General features: G+C 39.5%; 1 protein-coding gene across 1 annotated transcript in view; it reads left to right on the top strand.

Moving 5' to 3' along the window:
* The window catches only part of TSPAN2 (tetraspanin 2), an 89419-nt gene extending 66420 nt beyond the window's left edge, over window positions 1–22999 (top strand). Inside the window, exons 3-8 of the mRNA XM_089514334.1 lie at window positions 6679–6776; window positions 8926–9000; window positions 10970–11065; window positions 13615–13686; window positions 15788–15871; window positions 18329–22999. Of these exons, the coding sequence (XP_089370460.1) occupies window positions 6679–6776; window positions 8926–9000; window positions 10970–11065; window positions 13615–13686; window positions 15788–15871; window positions 18329–18394 (491 nt within the window). The 3' untranslated portion in view covers window positions 18395–22999. The remainder of the gene's footprint in view (window positions 1–6678; window positions 6777–8925; window positions 9001–10969; window positions 11066–13614; window positions 13687–15787; window positions 15872–18328) is intronic.
* The last annotated feature ends 273 nt before the right edge of the window (window positions 23000–23272 follow it).

Raw genomic sequence — 23272 nt, forward strand, 5'->3', positions numbered from 1 at the left:
TAACTTCTAGTTTGTTTAAACCAGGGGTGACCAAATGCTCCATTCTTGGACACTTGTGTTATCCTTTAGACAGCAAGCTGAGAGGAAAGCTAGACAAAATGAGCCTTTCTTCCAACATAGCATATCAGATGGGCTAAGAAATATAATAAGTGGCCTTAATGGCTTAGTAGTCAACTGAAAGATAAAATAAGGCTTGGGTTTTTTTTTTTAAAGTATGTTCTACCAATCTTTTTATCCTCAGGTTTTCGGTGAGAGGACACAGAATGTAGCTCTTGTGAGTGACTTTTAAGGACCTCCTATTCCTGGAAAAAAAGTTCTGAGACTATACATCAAGTTACCTTATTCAACCTCTGCTTCTTTTACAAATCTCAAAACATGTCATATGAGGCTTGCAAAGGGCCTCATTCCAACACTAATCAGATCTACAACTACAGTGGGTCCTTGTTATCTGCTGAGGTTTGGTTCCAGGTACCCTCGTGGATAACAAAATCTGTGGATGCTCAAGTCCCATTAAATACAATAGCACAGTAAAATGGTGCCCCTTATATAAAATGGAAAATCAAATTTTGCTACTTGGAATGTATAATTGTTTTGAATATTTTCAAGCTGTGGATACTATAATCCGTGGATTAAAAAATCTGTGGATAAGGACGGCCAACTGTACTTTCTGAAATGCTACAGCATTAATAGTAGTAGAAGACCCAAAGCTTCCTAGATCAGTGGAATTCAAATGGTGATCCATGAAGAAGTGATCCACAAGGCTCCCAGTTACTGAAGCTCCCTGTTCTTGAAGAGTAAATGGAAAAAAACTGTAGTCATTGGACACAAATATGGTACTGGACTCTGGCACATTAGGAGGAAATTGCTGTACCTTAAGATGCCTTAGACCCTTCTGGGAAGCTAAACAGTAATCTGACTACATGTTTTGTACCCCAAATAATTTCACACACTCCATTTTGTCCTTGAATAACTTCCAATCTTTGTTTGCAGCAAACCATATTTTGCCATGTTGTCCAAAAAGGCAAACTGTGTTTTGTTGCCTGCTTTCTGCTATTTTTTTTTAAATTTCTGCAGATAAATCATGCTCACAAAAATAAGAATTGGTCCTCATTTGTAATCCTGGTTTTCTGGCAAGTACAGACCATAATTGGGCTATTTGGACAAAATGTAAAACTGTGCATTTGATTTTATATAAATCAAGGTCAGAGGTTATTAACAGTTGCAGGAAAGGGGAAGGCCCATGTGAAGTTTGTGCCTGTTCATTCTCATAATCACTGAATGCAGGCACATCTTTTTAGATAGTCCGCAGAAAGATGGGAGAGAACATGTACATCTTTTATTACTGTTTTTTAAAAATAATTGTTGAAATAAAATGTATTTTGCATATTGGGGATACCATTATGTACAGGGTTGTACTGTTAACAGAGACTGTGTGTTTGCACCTTCAAGTCTTGTGTCTACTTGTGGCACCCACTTGAATTTCATAGTTAGGAAATGTATACTCAGAGGTGGTTTTGCCAGTGCTCTCCTCTGAAATAGAGCCTGCAGCACCTAGTATTCATTGGCGGTTTTTCAGCCAAGTACTAACCAGGACTGACCTTGCTTAGCTTCCGAGATCAGACATGATCTAGTGCCTTTAAGGTAGTTAGGTACTGGGAGAAAAATATGCCTCTAAGGTCTCGCTTCTTCTTCTTCATAGTATGTTCATAGCTAGGGAAAGGGAATGAATTACTAGACAAACATATGTAAAGGCAGTGACATAAAAGTGGAAAGGTTTGGAAACTGCAAAGTTTGTATTTTAAGAGGTTTCTAGCTCAGTAGAAAAGCCAAAGCTTTGGAAACTTCAGTCCAAAGCTCTGCAGGGAGGTGGAATATGGTTAGCAAAGATATTACTGCTGCCTGAAAATTTAAAAAGCAGCTGTCAATCAGAATATGTGGATCAATGGAACACATTCTGGTTCAGACAGATACATCTCTACCAATGCTTTCCTGTCTAGATTTTGAAGGAGCAGAAAATTGTATGAATTATGGCAGCCTCTTTATACCTTTTTCCCCATTCTTTTTTCCTTTCTTTCTTTCTTTCTTTCTTTCTTTCTTTCGTTTTCTAGTTTTCAACACCACAGAAATGAAAAACAGATATAAAAATGCTTAAAAGTAACCTCTTCATGAAGCCTTCACACAGTGGAGTCCGATAGGTTTCTTCTGCCCTCTTGTGGAACAACTTTGGCTTTGCATCTCAGCACTCCAAAGTTCATGTCTGGACATCTGTAAACTTTCCCACTAGTTGGCTCCACCTTGCTGCTATGTGCTTTCATATTTTCATCCTGCATGATTAACAACAAGGTAATAGGAACTTCTTGATCAAATCATGTATCAAAGTTTACTGTTACTGAGCCCTTCACAAGATTTTTAAGCACACATTATTTGTCACTTAGCTGTCCGTTATTTATTCCTTGGCTCAGCTATGTTACTCTGGAAGGCAGCAGACTAAGCATTGTTCTTGCTGAAGAGCATTTAATAGTACCTGAAGTGTCATCAGGTCGATGCTAAAGTTTTTTATGATGACAGTCTTTTCAGATGAGCTGATTATTGGCCCACTATATTTCTCAAAGGCCACTTACTGAACAATTTTGTACTCTGTTGCTTTCTTTCAATTCTGTACTTCAGTACATCTTCCAAATTCGAACCTTTGTGTGAATGTCAGCTTTTGAAATAATCATTATGATTCTGCCAAAATAAATATTTTAATCTTTTTTATTTCATTGATCTTGGAGCTATTTGTTTTTTGCCTTCTTTTGGGGAGTTATCTGTTTTCCTTTGAATACATTCTGGCAAGTGTGACAACATATCTTCCAGCATTTGGGGAGAAAGGCAGTATATAAATAAATATTGTCTATCTGTCTGTCTGTCTACCTAAAGTTTTGGTGAGTTTTGTTTTGTTTGTAGCTATACTGTTACTAAATTTAATGCATTTTTGTTTCCAATGTGCATCACAATATTTATGAGAATTTTCCAGTACACAGTGTGCCTGTGTCATATGTGAGTGCGCTCTGCATGGCTTTCAGCATATGCTGAAAGCTGCACAGGGGGGAAAGGGGCAGTGCATCCCATAGGGATGAATGGGGTGTCGCCACATGCACGAGCCCCATCCATTTAAAGGGGGCTCAAGCATAGACGGTATTTGCTTTACACAGGGGAGTCTGGAATGGATCCCCCGCATAAAGAAAGGGCAAACTGTATTTCCTGGGCCGTTGTCATTATGCATTTTATCACATGAGGATAAAAAGTGGACTTTTAAGAAGATAAAAATGTCTTTGGCAGATATCACATGACATCATGTCTGTCCTGCTGCCTTGCATTCTAGTCATTACTGCAGTTCACCTTTTCATTGACAAGCAAAACCTGTCAATAGGCTCTCAAACTCTCTGCTGTTCCATTACTGCCTTTGTGTGATAGGTCCTTCCCAATGCAGTTCCATTTCCCAGGTGATCATGTGGTTTGAGTGGGTATCATGCTGTTCCTCTCCTCCTCTCACCTTCTCTCATGACTGCCAACACCTTCTCAAAGCCAGCTGCTTTATGCATATTCAGACAGCTTTGAGAGACAGTTGGAAGCCATGACTACTTGCATGGAACTGCTGTGGGGGAGGGGAGTGGTTGCAGTTGCCAACTGCCTCCCAAACCTGGCTGCTGTGTGTACATTCATGCAAATAAATGAATGGGGGAGGGGCTGACAGCTACAATTGTTCATTCCCATCCTTCCTCCTGGAAGGCAACATTTGGCAGTATGGAAAACAGATAATGCAAACATGGATGGCCAAAGCCCTATCATGGGGGAAAATATAATAAGAAATTATACCAAACTGGTATGCTTCCATTTTTAAACTGGTGCAATTGTGCAAGACAGCAGGCTGGTGTGAAAAAGTCCTACTTTAAAATTCTGTAGTGCATAAGGTGAAACTCAGACCAGCATTTAGACATGTGAGTTTTCTCCTTCACCATTCAGCATGGCCATCGTTGCTTCTAAACTAACTTTACAATTAGTTGCACAGCAAAAGGTGTGATAATATCCCTTGTCAAGTTATTTGTGTAATGTCATATCTTTGTTATTGAACAAGGAAGAAGTTATAAGTAGCTGTGTACTACCATACTTAGGAGAAGAATAGCAAAGATTGGGCCTATACAGATTGAGAGAAAGGGGCGGACAGAGACCACCCCTTTCTCCCCTGGATCATGGCCGCGTCAACCAAACTGCACAGCAATGATGCACTGGGAAAAAGGAGCTGCAAAAGCGTATGAGCCACATCATCATTGTGCGCACCGTGTAAATGGCGGCATGCCAAGGTGGCACCCATGGCGCATGGTTAAGCTTGGTAGTGTGTGGACGCTCTGCTCTCCTGAGCCTTACTTTCGGGCGGAATTAACAACCTGTGTTTGGTCTGATGTAAAGCAATCCATTTTATGGCTTCATTCAGCACAGCAGAGTGGCAACTTTGAAGGGACTGAGGGCCATTTTTACAGGACATGAAACTTTTAAAGGGTTATTTGGACCCTAAAAATGTCCAACACGAAACTAGTCTTTTAATGGCCAGTCATACTCACAGAAACTATGCTTGTTTTTGCTCCATGGGGAGAGGCAGGTAGGAAATAATAATAATAATAATAATAATAATAATAATAATAACAACAACAACAACAACAACAACAACAACATACTACTACTACTGAATATTTTCACTTTTTTTCAATGTGAGGAATGTCAGGGGCGGGGATACAATGAGGCCATGGTGGACTACATGCAACCCATAAGCTGATTAGGAGCTATATTTTGGATGGGCTAGAGCCAAGTAGGAACAGTAGCCAGACTCCAGAGCTGCCTGCCTCTCTCATAGTGATTTCCTGGGATTAGGGCCAACATTCTGGTAATGCCTGCTTTCAGAATACCTTAATTTGGATCCATAGTAGTATATGACAGGGTACAGGATCTTCTTCCAAGGTTCTCCCTGTCCCATTCTTGGCATTTAGAGCTGAAGCTTCTCTCTCATGAAGCTGCAGCGTCCTTGCTGTTTAATCCATAGTATCACAGTCCTCCTCCAAATAGCGGCATATTTCAAGTGTTCATTGACCTGAAAGGAAATCTCACTGTGGCCCAGATTTTTTCATATCCAGACACTCTCCTCAGGTCAGCTCTGTAAAGAGGCAGTGGTAGCCTGATGCCGCAGAATTACATGAAGTTCTCAGCCTACTTTCAAAAGGCTTGACTTAATGCACCCCTCCCTGAGCAATCCATAGAGAGAACAGGATGGGCTCTGCAACAGTTGCCCATTGCTGTCATTCAGCACTTGATGCAAAAGGAGAATAACAAGGCGATGCACACCTCAGCATAATGGAGCTTACTGTCTCTGATTTTTCTTTTCTCTTTGAAAGTCTGTCTGGATATTACATTTCCAATACAGGAATTTTTCTAAATTATTTGTAGCAAGTGCTCTAGGCTTAGCCCTTATAAATATTACTTTTGGGAAGAGCTCCAACACCCAGATTTTCCAAGCCAGTATGATCACTGGCCATGATGATTGGGAGATTCTGGGAATTGTAGTCCAGAAAAAAGTAAAAGAGTATATCAGAGCTTTGCCTGCTGGGCAGTTATGACATGGAGTATCTTCACTAATACCTTAAGCCTTAGCAAAGCCAGATTTGCTTAAAACAGATCGTCTGTCTAAATCCACAAGGAACAGTGTGCCAGGATGTGTGGATGGAATGGGGGTATCCTGACAAAAGATATGCACACAGCTGCAACACTAATTAGGAACAATCCATACCATCAACCTTTATTCTAAATTCCATAAATTTCTAATCACTGTAATAGGAATCTGTTAAAAAGATTATCTTCCTCCAATATTGCTGCTGTGTTTGAAGTACTGCTACATCCTCTCCTATCTTTTCTTTGGATATTTTAGAAGAGGAACGTTGTCGCAAGTAACTAGTGTAACACCAAGAAGCTAACAACAATACTACATTATCTGCTCATTTTATGGATAACTCCCTTGAGCTGCTGGGAAGCCTGCAAATAAATCCTATGAATATTTTTAAAGGCCTGTATTATATTTACAAAAATACATTATATTTACAAGAGTACAGTACTGAAGAAGAATTCTGAGAATACCATGAATCACTAACAAGATTATTGGATGGGTCTAGAGCAGACCAGGCCCGAACTCCCCCTGGAAGCAAAGATGACTAAACTGAGGTTGTTGTATTTTGGCCATAACATGGGAAGAAAAGGTTCACTAGAAAAGTCTATAGTGCTTGGTAAAGTGGGGGGAAATAGGAAAAGAGGCAGACCACATTCCAGATGGGTAGACACAATCGGAGAAGCAATGGCCTTGAGTCCGCAAGAGTTGAGCAGAGCGGTTGAGGATAGATTGACTTGGAGGTCTCTCCTCACTAGGCTGTCCATGGGTCTGTGTTAACTGAAAGGCAATTAACAACAAACTTTTCCTGGTACAGGTTCCCTTGTAAGAACTTGGCTTTCAAATGAAATTCAGTTCTGGTCTAAATAGTGACAAAAGAAAACCATATGGACTAGTCTGAGCAGTGGGAAGCAGCTGAGAACTATCCTACCAAAGAGATAGGAAAAAAACTGCATTTTATCTCTTAATAACTTGGTACTTTTCTGTAGGACTCTATGTGCTGGTGGGAGCTGGTGCCCTGATGATGGTAGTGGGATTTTTTGGGTGCTGTGGAGCTGCACGGGAATCTCAATGTCTACTTGGAGCTGTGAGTAGTGGACTTCCATACAGCTAGTGGGATATAAATTATTTTCAGATATAATGTTTTCTGTTTAATAAGTCATAATTTCTAATGCCACCAATGAGTGTTAGGTGCTTACATCTCCCCTTTCCTCCTCTCTTCACACTTGAATTTTGGCACTTCAGTTCTGGTCTTTTTAAAAGAGCTGCACTTATTTCCAAACCAAGAAGTTTTCTTTTAGAGTCATTTTACTGATCAGGCTCTCCAGGCATGATTTAATATCCTGGTTAGTCAACCACCTTGAAATGAGAGTTCTCCATTTTGGACATAATATAATATTCAAATTTAAATAGTTCAAAAGTAATGCTGAAAAACTTTACTTTGTTCTCTTTGATAAGGAGGAGAAATTTCAAAGGTTTTCTCTCTGTTGAGCAAGATTATGAGAGGTTTTGCAAATTTTTGGTGATTATTTTTCATTCTGGACTTGTTTGTTTGCACTAAAGCAAAATACAACATTTATGTATCAAACCTCCCCCCACTGTAGTTTGCAAAAATCAAATTATTTTGTACAACGTATAGCAAAAACAATTTTTTTACAAAAAACAATTAGACTCAAGATTGCAAGCAACTGGAAGAATATGCCTAATGAAATAATATGCTTATTGGAATAAATTTAGAGCCAGCATAGTGTAGTGGTTTGAGTGTTGGACAATGACTCTGAAGACCAGAGTTTGAATTCTGGCTCAGCCATGTAAACCCACTGGGTGACCTTGGGCAAGTCACACTCTCTGAGCCTCAGAGAATGGCAATGGCAAACCCCCTCTGAAGAAACTTGCCAAGAAAACCCCATGATAGATTCCCCGCAGGGTTGCCGTAAATCGGAAATGACTTAGAATCATAGAATTATAGAGTTGGAAGAGACTGCAAGGGCCAACCCTCTGCCATGCAGGAACTCTCAATCAAAGCATCCCCAACAGATGACCATCCAGCCTCTGCTTAAAGACCTCCAAGGAAGGAGACTCCACTACACTCCGAGGAAGGAGTGTGTTCCACTGTCGAACAGCCCTTACTTGAAGGCACATGACAACAAAAACAATCTTCAGACTTGAGAGAATTATTTTACAAGATTAATGGACAACAATATTCAGAAAGACTCAGACTTTTATGAAGTTTGGTTCCCATTTATTGATTATACCAATCACAACATCGATTCTATGCATACCCCCAGGGTATGACTCAGTTTGTAGAAGCATAATATTTCTGTCTAAATCCTTTTTCTCTTGAGTATTGCAGACAGAGAAAGCATCTTTTACTGCTTCTTTTGATTGATTCTGCATTTCCAGCTTATCTGGTTGTAAAATATTTGACCAATGTTAATTCAATGTCATATTTGCAAGATTTACAATAAATTAAATTGGAAGGAAGGCCCAAAATGCACCAAAAAAGCAAAAATCCTCATAGCAAGTCAAGACATCTCAATATATGGAAAATGCTCTGTACATCCCAAATAAAAAATTAAGCACTAAATCTAGCAAGCAAGAGGAGGAGAGGGGAGAGAGGTATGTCACTCAGGTGCTCACCTCCAAGCTGAATAAATGATACTGCATCCAAATCTGTCTACATTTTGAACAAGAGGGAAAGAAACATATGTAGTAAGCCAGGAAGCCATTATCCCTGTTCAGTCCATTGCTGAGGGACTGTAGTTTATGGATGAATTCCAATTCTCTTGTTTCTCTTTCCATTCTATAGCCCAAAAACATCTAGAGGACCACAAACTGCCCACCTGGGATATATAGGATTCAGGGACGTAGCCAGGATTTTAGGAAAGGGGGGGGGGGGTTCCAGACTAAGTGCTGCCATTATAATGGGGCTTGGGCACGGCGGTGCAGCAGCACACACCATTCATTTTCCTAATGGAAGGGGGGGGGGTCCAGACCCCAAGAACCCCCTCCTTGGCTACGTCCCTGTAGGATTGTTAGGAACTGTGAAGCCCCAGACTAGAGGGTTGTCCTAGATTCCAGTAGTCTTTGTATTGCCCTTAACTTTAAGTCAGAACCTTCTTTTGCCTCCTTTCCTTTGAACTCGTTAATATAGTTTTATTAAGGAGGGAAGATTAGGTGTCCATGACAAATTAAATCTTTAATCCTTTTTCCATCCTTTTACTGTTTTTAAACAGTTTTTCACATGTCTACTGGTGATTTTTGCTGCTGAAGTCACTGCAGGAGTTTTCGCTTTTCTTGGCAAGAAAACAGTAAGTGAAATGTTTATTGGACTTGCACTGGAGGATGGTTTATACATGTATTAAATATGCAAACAAATATGCTTTAGATATATATTTATTTACCTTTCTCAGTAAACTCACAGCAGAGTACTATCAGGTCTACTGATAAAATGTTATCCAAGGTCATTATGTTTTTAGCACAGTGGAACTGTGGAGCTAACTTGGCAAAGGAAGTTAGACTGGCCCCATCTCTTCTGGCAGGCAGCTAAGCCAGTGCTGCTCATCATGGCCAGTGGTTCTTGAAATTTCTCAGACTGTTTTAATTGTGTGGCTTTAAATTACTTGTTTCAAAAGTTTTTATGTACATATTAATTTTTTTAAATGTTTTATCTGTTTTACATCACCTTGGGGACCCTGGTGGTCTGAGAGGTGATACCTGAGACTGAGAGAGAGAGAGAGAGAAAGTAAATAGATGCCAACATAATTACTCTGACTGACACAGTTATTCAATGGGCACTAAGGCCTTGAGGTAATCCGATGTACAAAGCTCCCAGTTTACCAAGTCACCAAGTGATGAGAGGCATGAAGAAGTGTACACAATCTCTGAGAAATTGCAACTGTTTGTGCATTGTGCATTTCACAGGAAGATTCTAGCTAAAAGTGTGAATTCAACCATTTTTGTCCATCTCTGTTGTTTGGTAGCAAAAATTTAGCAGAGGTGGAAAGAGATCTGTTTTTTTTCCTGTATAGATGGCCTTCCAGTAAAGTGCACTAAGTACCTCATTCTCCCAAGTCTAAAATTGCAGCAGTTTGCCAGATTGTGCTTACATTTCACCATTTAACATCCGTCTACATCAGGGGTAGGAAACCTTCTTCAGCCCAAGGGCTGGATTTCAAGATGGCAAAGATCTCATGGGAAACATTCCAGAGTCAAAGACAAGAGTGGATGGGACAAAAATGTGGTTCCTGCAGATTTTAAGTTTGCTCAGAATTAGTTGAGAAAGCTTCTTCATATCTGCTCAGAAGACTGAAGCATTCAGCACCATTTTCAAATACATCCTTGAGACCAAGGCTCTGCATGTTTATTCAAGGGGAGTGCTGACAAATTAAGCTTTTTTTAGTATTCCATGAGGGAAGACACTTACAAAATCTATTGGATGAAGATAAGAGCTTCTCCCTGCTGGGAGATGGGACAGGGCTTGATGAAGAAGTTTGTGGGATGGATGAGAATCTGTCATGAGATGGAAAGTCCTCATGCCTGCTCCACATGGTTGATGGTGAGCTTGGTATTAGCCTATTGAGACAACTCCTATGTTTGAGCAATAACCTGTCTACTCTTCCTTCATGTGCACTTAATGTTTCAAACCATGTCCCAAAATCCTTTTGGACCAAAAAGCCAGGCAAGGCAGTTGGTATCTGCTCTGCTCACTTGTGCCCATGAAGTATTATTGGGCTTTCAAATTTTTAAACATATCGTTCTACAGTTGCAGTACTGGGACTGCAGCCTCATCTGCTTGTTTGGCCTCTTTTCTGTTAGAGTTCCATGTACAGTCAGCCCTCTGTATCCACAGATATTTTTATCCACAGGTTAAACCAACCATGGCTTGGAAATATTCAAAAATAATATAAATTCCCCAAGCAAATCTTGGGGTTTTTTCCCATTTTATATAAGGGACACAATTTCACTTTGTCACTGTATATAATGGGACTTGAGCAACCACAATTTTTGGTATCAACAGGGGATCCTGGAACCAAACCCCAGTGAGCCCACTGTATTCTGCAGTGGTAGAGCATACCCCTCCAATATTGTTGGACTACAAGTCCAAGTGTTCCAAGCCACCACAACAAATTGCAATCCAACAACATATGGGGAGCTAGGTGATTCCCACTCCTGTGATAGAGAAACTGGCATACTGAAAGCCAAAAAGCTGTTTGTTCCAGAACCTCCACTGATTCCCTGACCTACTTGTATTAAGATTGTCTGTTTTATTTCCTGAAGGCTATCGAAGAGGTCCAGGCTATCTATGAGAAAGCTTATGAAGACTATATCAGTGATACGGGGAAGAACAAAACACTTATCCAGTTCCACGAAGCAGTGAGTAACATTTTGCAAATGCAGACTCTTTACTTAGAAGCCTTCAGTTTCAAACCTCTGTAATCTCTGAGCTAACACAATGACTCAAATTTAAATGCAGGTAATCTAGAAGAGACAGCAAATGCTATAGTTTGGTGTTGTTTAAAGCATTCCTCATATTTGTTAGTGCTTTGGCCTGGTGGTACTCCTTAGACCAATCCAACTTGGTTCCCTCCAGTTGTGCAGGACTACAGTTCCTATCACTCTCAATGACATGCTGAGAGTGAAGGAAGTTGAAGTCCAATACACCTGGATGGAATCAGATTGGAAAAGTTTGTCTGACAATACCTGACGTTCACTAGAAGTGAGCAACATTCTATATAGTATTTGCTTTAAACTTTTAACTATTCATATCTGTTGATTTGTTTGTTTGTTTTTCATTAGTTATTCCCTGTCTTCCAAGGATTTCAAAATAGCACAGAGAATTCTTTTCCTCTCTTATTTTTCTTTTAAATTAATTTTTACAAGACTTTGTATTAGATCATGGGACTGGCCCAAGTGATCTTCATAGGTGATAAAATATCTGAAACTTGATCCAACAATCTAACCTGTATCCAGGGATAGGGAATGTATGGCCTTTCAGATGTTGCTGGACTACAGCTGTTGTGATTCCTCATGCCTGTATATGCTAGCTAGGAATCATAAGAATTGCATTCCAACAACATTTGTAGGACCACATGTTCCTTAGCCCAGCTCTAAGCCATGCTAGGGCTGGCATGAATAGAAGTCTACTTCCACGAGCATTAAATCTTAAATATGGCATGCCATGTTTCCTTTGATGTGATAGTGCCAGATCTGATTCACTTTGCCTATTGGACTATAGTAGGAGGCCAGATACACAAAGTTGGTATCATCTCACTGCTCTATCAGGCCCTTGGTCTCATATCAGTCTTATTAAACAAAGGGATGCTAAGCCTGTAATAAATGCTCACCATGCATGTGCCAGTTAATCCACACTTCTTAGGTTTGTATTGGTAAGCAAGGATTTACTATATTTAAATTGTGAAATTTGAATAAAAAGACCCCATAAAGCTGGTGTTCTGTTTACAGTCAGACTAGAATAACACATGCATTTGTTACTTTGACCATTCCTTTAGTTCACTCAGTTGAGTTGGAGTTCATTTTCTTTAACTGACTTAGCTGGAAAGTGAACTTAATGAAATGCTACCCAGTTATCATTAGACTGCCAGATTTAGGATTTTTGCTGGACATAAAGCTAACCACTGTTCTTTTGATACTGTACAATTTTAAAAAGTGTTTCCAGATTTGAATTACACTTAACATCCTAATCCTCAACACATTTGCTTAGAAGTAAGGGGTTTAACTGTAAATTATCTTAAATGCATCAACTGAAACAACTTGGTGCATGTGTGTGTTTAAAAACCCCACCATGCCCCTTCCCATCCAGTTTGGGGGCCACAGCGTGGGAAAAGGGAGGTTAATCCCTTCTTCTCTCCCTCCCCCCAAATCTGAAAAGAAACCCTAGTGTGGCAAATAGTAAAAGGAAAAAATGGTGCCACACATGCATCCAGCTCAGTTTTATTTATAAATCTTGACAACCACTTCAAGTTACCACTTCCAATTGATATGTAATCAGGCTCCCTAAATCCCATTTATTTCAGTGGAATTAGATTCCAGGTTAAGAAACCAGGATTACTGCCTTTCAGTATAATCTCTCTGTTAATGGCAACTAAAAGTTATAGGAGGAAAGAAAATTATCTGTGTGTGTGTGTGTGTGTGTGTGTGTGTACATGCCTTCAAGTCACTTGTTGACTTTTGGTGACCCCATGAAATTCAAAAGGGTTTTTTTAGACAAGGAATACTCAGAGGTGATTTTGCCAGTTCCTGCATTTGTGTTTGTAGTGCTCCTGCCAAGGTTTTCTTGGCAAGTTTTTTTAAAATGAAATGCAGGGTTGCTGTTCCCTTCCTGTCAGACTGAAAGAATTGGCTTGCCTAAGGTTACCAAGTGGGTTTCCATGGCTGAGTGGGTGTTTGAACCCTCGTCTTTTGGGGTCCTTGTCCCACACTCTGACCACTGCACCGCACCCTCTTTAACACTATGTCCAGCTTGTGCTTTATAGCAAGATAAATTGACCAATATGTCTAAAAACACAAAGCTTAAAAACATACAAGGTATGTGAATTATAGCATTGCTATCAGTGAGAGGAATGCACCACACTCAAGGGTAATAGCACATTTCATTCAGGGTCTTCCTCAGGTGCATAACTTCCCAAATGTAATCATCCTGGCTCCAGACAGCAATCTAGTTGGCTTTTACAACCACACAGTCTCTTATCTTCTGTTTCCTGAAACTTGCCTGTGGTGAGTTCAAGCAGATCTGGAGTCTAGCACCTCTGTTCTTTGATTGCAGACAGGTGCCTTTAGCTTTTACATTTATATTTTGTAATCTTGTGAAGGTGGGTATTATTTTCCTGGGCAATATTTTAACATGGATTTAAAAGTAGTAACTTTTAGGGGATTTTAACAACATTTTTTTTCTGTCTTTGCAGCTTCAATGCTGTGGGAAAGTCAGTGAAGTGCCAGTGAAAGCCACTTGTCCAAAAGATATTGAGCTGCCCAAAGTAAGTGCTGCTCAACAGACATGTAAGTCTAACACTGTAGCAGAAAATAGCCTTGGAATGGGATATGTCATGTAAGTTAGAGAGACTGGCAGGAGTATGGGGTATGAAGCCAGATTATATGTTCTAAAAAGGGGCCACTTGGCACTAGTTTCTCTTCTTACCATTAGTTATTTGAGATGCCATTAATAAGTTGCCAAGAGAACTAACGTTTAAGCATTATTCTTTTCTGCCAACCAGAAATGGCTGCCCTGTAGATCTGAATAATCCCTCTACAATTTACAACCAGCATTCAATCTTGTTGCTTGACTTATGCTCCACATTTGCTTGCAATTTGCCAGCATGCCTGAACTATTTAATGTAGATTCCTTCTCCCTGCATCACTGGGGGGGGAAAAGGTCATGCATTTCATATATCTGGTTTTTATCTACATGTCACCCCAATGGAAACTTTTTTCCTCGCTTTTGGAAGGTTTATGAGTTTCACGAAGATTGCAACATAGGGTGCATCTATATTGTAGAAATAATGCAGTTTGGCACCACACTGACTGCTATGGCTCTATCCTACAGAATCCTGGAATTTGTAGTTTTGTGAAGCACCACCAGCACTCTTTAATAGAGAAGGCTGAAGATCTTGTAAAATGACAAACCCCAGGATTCCATAAGATGGAGCTACAGTGCTTAGTCAAACAGCATTATTTCTGCAGTGTAGATGCACCCATAGAAAGAAAAACTTGAATTCAAGTACTTCAGTTCTCTCTTCTTCTGTGACACATGCACAAACTGAATTGTTTAGAGGTTCTGCAGTCCTTTATTTGAGTCTTTATTATGTCCAACGGGCTTATAGTTATAGTGTACTTTTCATTTATATCAAGGGCAGGCAAAGTACGACCTATAGGCTAAATGCATCCTGCCATGGCTCCCTGTTTTTGTGATTGGTTTTGCAAAATACATAAATAAATAAATATTTTGTTATTTTTGCTTCAAAAGGCCCAAATTTAGGCCTAGGAGAGGTCCCCTTTTGAAACAGGAGGTGCCTTTGATTCTCTTGTTGTTTAATAAAGGCAATAAGGGGAGGAGGCTAAAACATGCCAAAACTGCCCCTATGTCCTCTAGAGGATGTCGTGCACTGCAGCCCTCCAGGATCTCCTGGGGGCAGCCATGTGTATCCCTGGCCTTTCACAATTGTAACCCTTCTTCTAGGCAATTGCAACAATCATTATAAATAGAGCAGAATTACCTGGATGATGCAAGGTTGTTTGGTGCAACAACAATAACAACAAAGAGGTCTTTATGGTTTTCACAGTACAAATGATGAAAAGCCAGCACTGAAAACATATTTAAACATTGTATTGTTTTAAATCAATATTAGGAATCACATAGCCTTACAGATGTTTTTGAATGGCAGCTCCCAGCAACACTAGCTAATGATAAGGAATAGTGTACAGTACAGTCAGCCCTCTAGATCCATGGACTTTTTTTTATCCACAGATTTAAGCATCCATGATTTGAAAATATTTAAAATATAAATGAATTCCAAAAACCAAATCTTGTTTTGCCATTTTATATGCCATTATATTTAATGGGATGAACAACCATGAATTTTGGTATCCATGGAGGATCCTGGAATCAAACCCCAGCGGATAATGGGCCCACTGTACCTGACTGCTTGAATTTGCTGGGGTAGAGAACTGAGGTTTGTTTGGACATAGATTTCATATAATTTGGATGAATACTACCAATGTAAGATACTACAGAAGTTCAAGGCAATGTATCTGAGAGTGCACCAGCTGGGCCTCACATCTTTCAGCTGGATCCCATCTCACAATTTTAGCATATTCAAGAACTGCATCTTGACTGTAGCAACAGCAGTGGTGATAAGAATTGACACAGAGCCAACCCTGATCTGTCATGGTAAGCATTACTGCCAGATACCTTTTAGCTTTTTAAGTGACAGAGCCCAAGGCAGAAAATGTAGAAAGGCCAGACACAGACTGGACTTTTTCCATGAGCGTAACAGGCTGAGGTGGTTGTGAACACTGATGTTTAGGGGAAATATGAATGACTGTTCAAGACTTACTATAATGTATTTCTCTCTTTAACAGAACTGTCTGGTTCAAATTGAAGCTCTCATTGATTCAAAGCTTCATTTGCTTGGCATTGTTGGGATTGGAATTGCTGGAATCACAGTGAGTCATTGCCTGATGATAGTGATAGTATTGATGACAACAGTGTGATTCATGTTAGTGTTGTTTTCCCTTTATCAAGAAACCCCACATCTTTCCAAGACAGGCACATGATAGATTACTGAAAAACTTGGAGGATGACTGTAGCTGCCTCTAAGTTAAAACTCAGATGGCTCTGTCCATCTCAGTTCAGCAAAAATCCTGTTATATCTTGAACAAGTGTTTGCAAAAATCTCCATCTCTTTTCCAATGAAGAACTATGAGAAATCAGATCTCAGCTCACATGTATGCAATTAAAGAAACTGATTTTTGTAATGTAATATTTATTTGTATTTCTCTTTTTCCCAAAGGAATCAAAGTGGATTCCAACAGTATAAATAAAACATCAAACAATTAAAAATTACAATTCAAAAACCCCAAGATCCCAACCCTCCCCCCAATCATAAAAACAGTGATCAACTCATAAAAAGATTAAACATCAAATAATTTAAAACTATCCAATGGAATACATTACAAAATTTAGCAAAATGTTTCCCAAGATGGTGAAAAAGGTGCATATTCACCCAGTAAGCCATGCCTGTTGTAAAAGATACCACTTTCTTCTGGATGGGGAAGGAGCTTGTGAGGCCCAGCCAACAGTTATGGAATGGTGAGGAATGTATTCCATGTAGCCTGACACCTTCTAGCTGCTGGGCAAGGGTGCTACAAACTTAGTAGTACAGAATTTGGAAATATTACTTTTCTCAAAGTTACTAGCTCATGCTGATTTAGGGAGTTTTAAGCCAAAGTAGTAGCTTTGCCAAGCTCTGTAAAGCAACAATTTGGCTTAACGTTTTTTTAATTTTTGCTCATCCTTAAACCATCCTTCCAACTTCAGCTCAGCCTGGTCCTTTTTTAATAGTGTGAGTCTCTTTCAGCTAAGCTAAATGAGACAAGACAGGTGCCCTTTTCAGCACTAGTATTTATTGACATCATTTTAGTATCTTTGACAAAGGGTGGCATACAAATCTATTAACAAATAAAATAAATACATCACTGCTGTCTCAGAAATTGTTTTTTCTGCTTTGATATTGCTGACAGGAGACCTTAAAGAGACTAGAATCTTTAACTCCACATGAATCATGTAGCCCAGGTGGTGCAGTGGCTTACATAGCCTCAAAATCAAGTGGCAGTTATAACTTTGAATCCTTGCTCAATTTTTAAAGAGCCAGTATGGTATAGTGGTTTGAGTGTTGGACTAGGAGACCAGGGTTCAACTCCCCACTCAGCCATGGAAACCCACTGGGTGACTTTGAGCAAGTCACACTCTCTCAGCCTCAGAGGAAGACAATGGCAAACCTCCTCTGAATAAATCTTGCCAATAAGATTTTACCATGGTCAGAGTCATATGTAAGATATATGTCATATCATAAGTCAGAGTCAGCTTGAATGTATATAACAAAAACAAATTAGTATGTGCAGGTTTTCTTACGTAGTCACAAGGGACTATTAGTCACCAGGCCTTGATTGTGATAAATATATCCCTCTGCTTGATCCTTCCAGCAGGAACTGCAGTGTGCCTTGGGAGAGAAGCCATTGTTGGTGTTAAGAGAGGTTTCCCTCCTAGGACTAACAATAACTCTAAGGTGGTGGGAATGGGAGTTATTTTCATCAAGATTGTGGACAGCAGAAATGGTTAAGATCCTTTGTCTCCTGTCCTACCATGGTCCCAGTCCTACTTCACCTTTCCAGAAGCCATTTGCATTAGTAACACATGCATGTTTATTGATTTCATATATGTATTGTCACATTCAGTTTGGACTGAACAGATCCCAATGTCAGATGCTTGGACAGGCAAGGATTTCACCTCAAATCATATCCCTCGCATCCTGTCTCACATTATGGATTATGCAATCTCCTGAGGACTCAGGACTCAGGACAGAGGATATAGGCCAGGCTTGTAATTGAGAGGAGTAGAATCCAAGTGGAATTTTGTGCATGAGCCAAAATAATTCAGCAGAGACCTGAATGTCACCAGTATTGCAGGGATGGACAAGCTTTAGGGGATTGGGAACAGATGCAGGAATTTTCAGTCCCTCCATGTGAAATTGGTTGGGGAAGGGAAACCTGGTTTTGAAAAACAAACCTAGAGATTTCTGCTAAAATAAAGCATATCTTAGTATTATTAGATATTATTATTATATCTTGAAGGTGCAATTCTCCCAAAAATGGTGAGGGGGCTCAGGGCCCCAAAAGTGGCCTACATCCTGCGGCTTACATAATTCCCAGTCCTTTACTGCTTGGACTAGGAACTGTAACTTTAATTTTTATTGTACCAGTGTGGTTATCAAGATGGTATATAAGCAGAGCATTGGATTTAGTTTCAATTTCAGGAAGATCTCAGAGAGGGCAGGCGTACTGACAAAAAATTGCAAGCATTTTTAAAGTATCTGTTTTAACTTTTTGTTGCTTATCTTTCAGATCTTTGGCATGGTCTTCAGTATGGTTCTCTGCTGTGCAATCCGTAACACAAGAGACATGCTCTAAAACTGTCACTGCATAACGTTATTTTTACCCCAGGGACTGGAAGGCCTCTGGACAGAACCCTGCAAGAAGTGCTTGCTTGCTCAGCTTAACAACTGTAATCCATTTTAATTAGCGGTGTTAACCAACTGACAGAAAAAAAGGGATGTTTAGTTAGCCTGAGACATTGCATCATTTGCATTTTATAAAATTAAGACTGGGAAATCTGAAGTGAGCAAGTAGACAAGCTTAACAAGGCATTGCTGAAGGCAGTGGCAGCATTTGAAACTAAAATTTATTTGGAAATACGACTTTGCACATGTGTGTGAGTGAACCGTGCCTGTATCTCCACATTCAAGTGCATGTGTGTTTGTTTTGACACACAAATGCATATGGTGCAGCTGCACAGATATCTGTATATACAGTACTCTGTATGACTGTAGGTATGTTTTGTGGGTGAACAATTTTGCATGCATATTCCTGCAGTATATATACACTGGGACGCAGTATACCCAAACTAAAGCCATCTCCAAGTGGACTCCTCTTGGCCAATAATCTATGGAGAAGCAAATACCTTTCAACAAACAAAAAGGCCCATCTGGCCTCTATTCAGACTCTGCAATGTCCAAAGGGAATTAGATGTAATTAATTGTGTTGAGGGTAAATTGGCACAATACTAGCCTCTATTCCTAAACAACTCTCCCCTTGGAAGATTGTGTTAATTTATTTGCCATGTCGTATTGTTTTAAGAAAAGGGATCCTATAGGGATCACTGGAGGCCCCAGGTCAACCTGCTGGCTAGCACAAATAATTGATGCTAGGGCTACTGCAGGGCATTTCAACTAAATCATAGTCGCACCAACTCATGTTATTACTGCCCCAGCTGCATTGTGGGTAAAACTGTAGAAATTACACTGTATGCTTGAAATACCTCAGGAGTGAGTTTACAGTTTGCATCTATGCTTCATATTGTTTTTATTTATTTATACTGAAATGATCCTTGGGGAGAAAAATAATCTGACAGAATTAATCCAGCTAGCCAGAATAAAGTCATTTATGGTGCAGTCCTAATACGTTACAATCAAGAGGATCTTTCCATTTACTTCAGTGGGAGGTACACCCTTGGAACTTTTAAAAACCTGTTAATTTTTCTGATAATCTGTCTTTTTCAGAATAGGAATTTAGCTAACAACCTGCCTTGTTCCGGTCCAGTTTCCCCCCACCCCCACCCCCACCCCCATTATGTTTTGTTTCAAGTGGGAACAGGCCATCTAAAAGAATGTTTTGTCAAAAGCGCACTAGTTTTCCTCAAGAAATATTGTAGTCCATGTACATGTTCCATCAAAACATAAACATATGAGACCTCAGGGAAAGCCTGCTATAGCAGGACCTTCATTTGAAGTTCAGTGGGCACCCTAGTATGTGTGTATATGTTTCAGAGATGCAGAAGCTCCCAACTGTATCCAGCCCAATCCTTCCCTCCTCCCAAACATAAAGGCACACACATCTTATCTCCCCAAAAGACCTTTGTTGTACACTTTATTTGTTTCTGTAGTTTGACCTCCATCAGATATCTGAACTCCCAATAATATATTTTATAGAACAGTGGCTGAGCACAGCTTTACAAAGAGATGCATCTTGTGCTCAATTCACCCTCCTTCCACAAGAGGGATGTTTCATACTGACAGCTTCTGAAGATCCAGATGAGGTGTGGTGTGTGTGTCCAAGATATTACTGTGAGCCTGAATGATTGAGCCATGCCCTTAGTTTATTCAGGAACTGGACTTTTCACATCACATAAATAGGTCTTAGTTGAGATTTGATAGTGAAGAGGGCTCAGAAACAGCTGGGCAAAATGTGTGTTAAGAGGGTCACCATCGTTCAAAAGTCAGCAGCAGCATGACTGTATTTTAAAACAAAGGCTTTGGTTTCTACTGGAATTTCTGTTGGTTTTCCACTTGAAAAGTACATCATCTTGAAATTTTCATTTTGGAAGAAAATCAGGGGAACAAAATTAAGAGTGGGATATATGTTAGGTTGTTAAGTTCCAAAAGTATCTAGCATGCTTTTCTATTCTAGTGTCTAGCATTTCATATAAGATCTAAATTATCTCCTCCGGTAATTCTCAAATGAAACTAAGCTCTTATATCATTAAGATTCAGAACAGATACTGTCAAAATCAGCCACTTCTGAGCCTTCCTACAAAGTATCCATTCCTACCATCCCTGCTTCCTCCATTATCCAGATCTAATCTTTCTTTTGCCATCCAACCCCACCAAATAGGCACAGGGCCCATCTAGTTGGATTTCATTTCAAACAATTCCTATTTTTATGTACATCTCCATTGCCTTTCTATTCTGTGATGTTCCTTACCTGATTTAGTACATGAGACAGGTGAGATGCTGACCTAAATACAGATTGAAAGGAAAGCTCTAATCTGTTCTGTTCTGGCCATTACATTTCACCATGAAAGGAGGAAATACATTCCCACTCATACACACACACACACACACACACACACACACACTAGAAAAAGTTAATGCCAGAGCAAAGACATGGACAATACCAGGATAGAAATGGCTGCAGGGCGGACTCTGATTAGCTTTTGACATTTCTATGAAATGACTGTGTCCTTTGCAGACCTCACCCCGGCCTGCTGAACTAAGCTGATAACTAAGCTGTGGGTTGCATTCCAAGGGTGGGGATGTGGTATCCACATTGACAGATGGGGCAATGCGCACACCCACTGCTGGTGGAGTTGGAGCACCAGAGACACACACATATGCACATATACCATTGTTTTATTTATTCAGAAGTCGAGTAATGATAACATATTGGCCTTTGCCACTTTCATCATTGATTCCATCAGAGTTGCTAAGCTTGGAGTAATCACATGTGCTTTCCCAAATGTCTTCAGTTGTTGCTTAGTTTCTTCTTTAACTTTAAGTGCCTTTTTTTGGAAACAGGGCTGAGAACCAGTTCCATAAATAGACTTTTTATTAAATTCAAACTTGAACTGCATTATTTTCTAGTGAATCCAAACTTTCCTCAAGTCTGTTCTGTTTATTTCTATGCATATAATTTGTTGTACCTGTCCTGGAATAATCTGCTTTCCAGAAATAGAAAAAGGATTTGTTTGGAATTACAAGTCAGAATGGCACGATGTGATTATATCTCTACACTGTTTGTGTGTCTGATAAATCATTATATACTGTCTGATAGTGCCTTAAAAATTACACAATCGTAGCCTTTCCACCACATCAGAAATAGTTTCCAGTAATACCATATTAGTGAAGAGTCCCTCGACTCTGAATTACATTTGAAGCACATTGTACAGTAGTACCTGGAATAGCAGGATTTGCTGGGAAGGTATTTAGTACTGTCTGTCTTTTCTTAAATTTTGCATTTTTCTACAGGGTTTGACTAACTGTGTGAACTCAGTGAGCATGCTATTGCTCTTATTTTATTTCTTTTTTAAAAAAAAAAATAAAATTTCCAAACATTCTTCTAAGCTTTAGACTTAGCATACTCAAGAAAACCATGCCAGGCTTTGCTAAAAGCAATGCACTACACGTCCAAATAATTATAACAGTTCACCTTCGAGTTTATTAGATTAGTCATGATGGTGATAGGAAGCATTGTGCCTACTGAAAAACTACTATATTAGTTTCCTGTGGGATATAAGCCCCCTTCCTTTTGCTGCTGCTTCTTTGGCTGAAGCCTGAGATCTTCAGTTGGTTCCCCAAGTCTAGGGAAATATTTTGTAACAGGGATTGATTTTAAAAATGGACGCCATAAAGATCTACTCATATTAATTAACAGCAGTTTGAAGAAGATGTGGAGGCAGTGGACAGAGTCCTTCCACACATATTCACATCACTGTTAGTAGGGCAGTGCTCCCTCAGACTACCAAATGGAGAATATGTAGTCTGCTTCCACACTATGACCCTGCCAAGGAGTATAATGCCACCTTTGTGTAGTTGTACACAACTTGAGGACCCTTTTAAATATATGTAATATGGTCTTATTGGGAGGGCAAGCTTCTTTTTTGTCCCTTGTAAAGCCATGAGTACTTTATGTAGCTAAGAGATGCTTTGTCCTGCTTAATGTAAATATGGCTATTTCACTAACCAGAAGAATGACCATACATAGTTCTGGATCTTTCACTTTCTTCCAGTGGGTGACAAACATACGGGAATCAGGCTAAGGCTGACTGAAACAGCAGCACAAAATCACAATGCCTCTTTGCAGTCCCTTTCCCCATCACCAGTGGAAATGATTTTTTAAAATGAAAATATGTTGCTTTCTGTTTAAAAAATGTGCTAAACTCTTATTTCCAACCCATAAAACTTACATGTTAGAGTTTGTGGGGAAAGATCTCATTACCTCCTCACATGTTCCTAGAAGTGTAAATAAAGATAGTCCTTCCCAATGTGTCTGACACCTGACAGCATCACATTTTTATTATGGAAAATCAAGTATGTTCACTACCATTCTAGGCATTTTCCCTGGCTGTAAATGTTGTTAGTAGTTGGTCCATTACTGAAACATGTTCTAGTGTGGCCTGCTTTCTGAATGCATTTTTATCAGCCTTTGTTTATTGAAGTTGACGCAAAAATCTAATAAACATAATCTGATATAAAAGCAGTGGGGTGTTTCTTTTTGTTATCTAACATTATGTTGCACTTTATTTGTTCATATTCCATCCTATATCAAAAGATCTCAGTGTGAGGTACAGATAATCAAAAAATATAAGTAATGTAAAACAACACAACTAAAAACAATTTTAAAAGGTTTTTTTTGTTTTTTAAACAATGTTAAAAACATTAAACCCATTATCGCTGGGGTTCAAAAGTATTCAATAAAGAGGGGGGTTGTTATTGTTTGTTTTGCAAATGCAGG

Source organism: Sceloporus occidentalis, unplaced genomic scaffold, assembly GCF_023333645.1.
Source record: "Sceloporus occidentalis isolate IW3139 unplaced genomic scaffold, rSceOcc1.0.p SCAF_3, whole genome shotgun sequence".
Taxonomy (NCBI): Eukaryota; Metazoa; Chordata; class Lepidosauria; order Squamata; family Phrynosomatidae; genus Sceloporus; species Sceloporus occidentalis.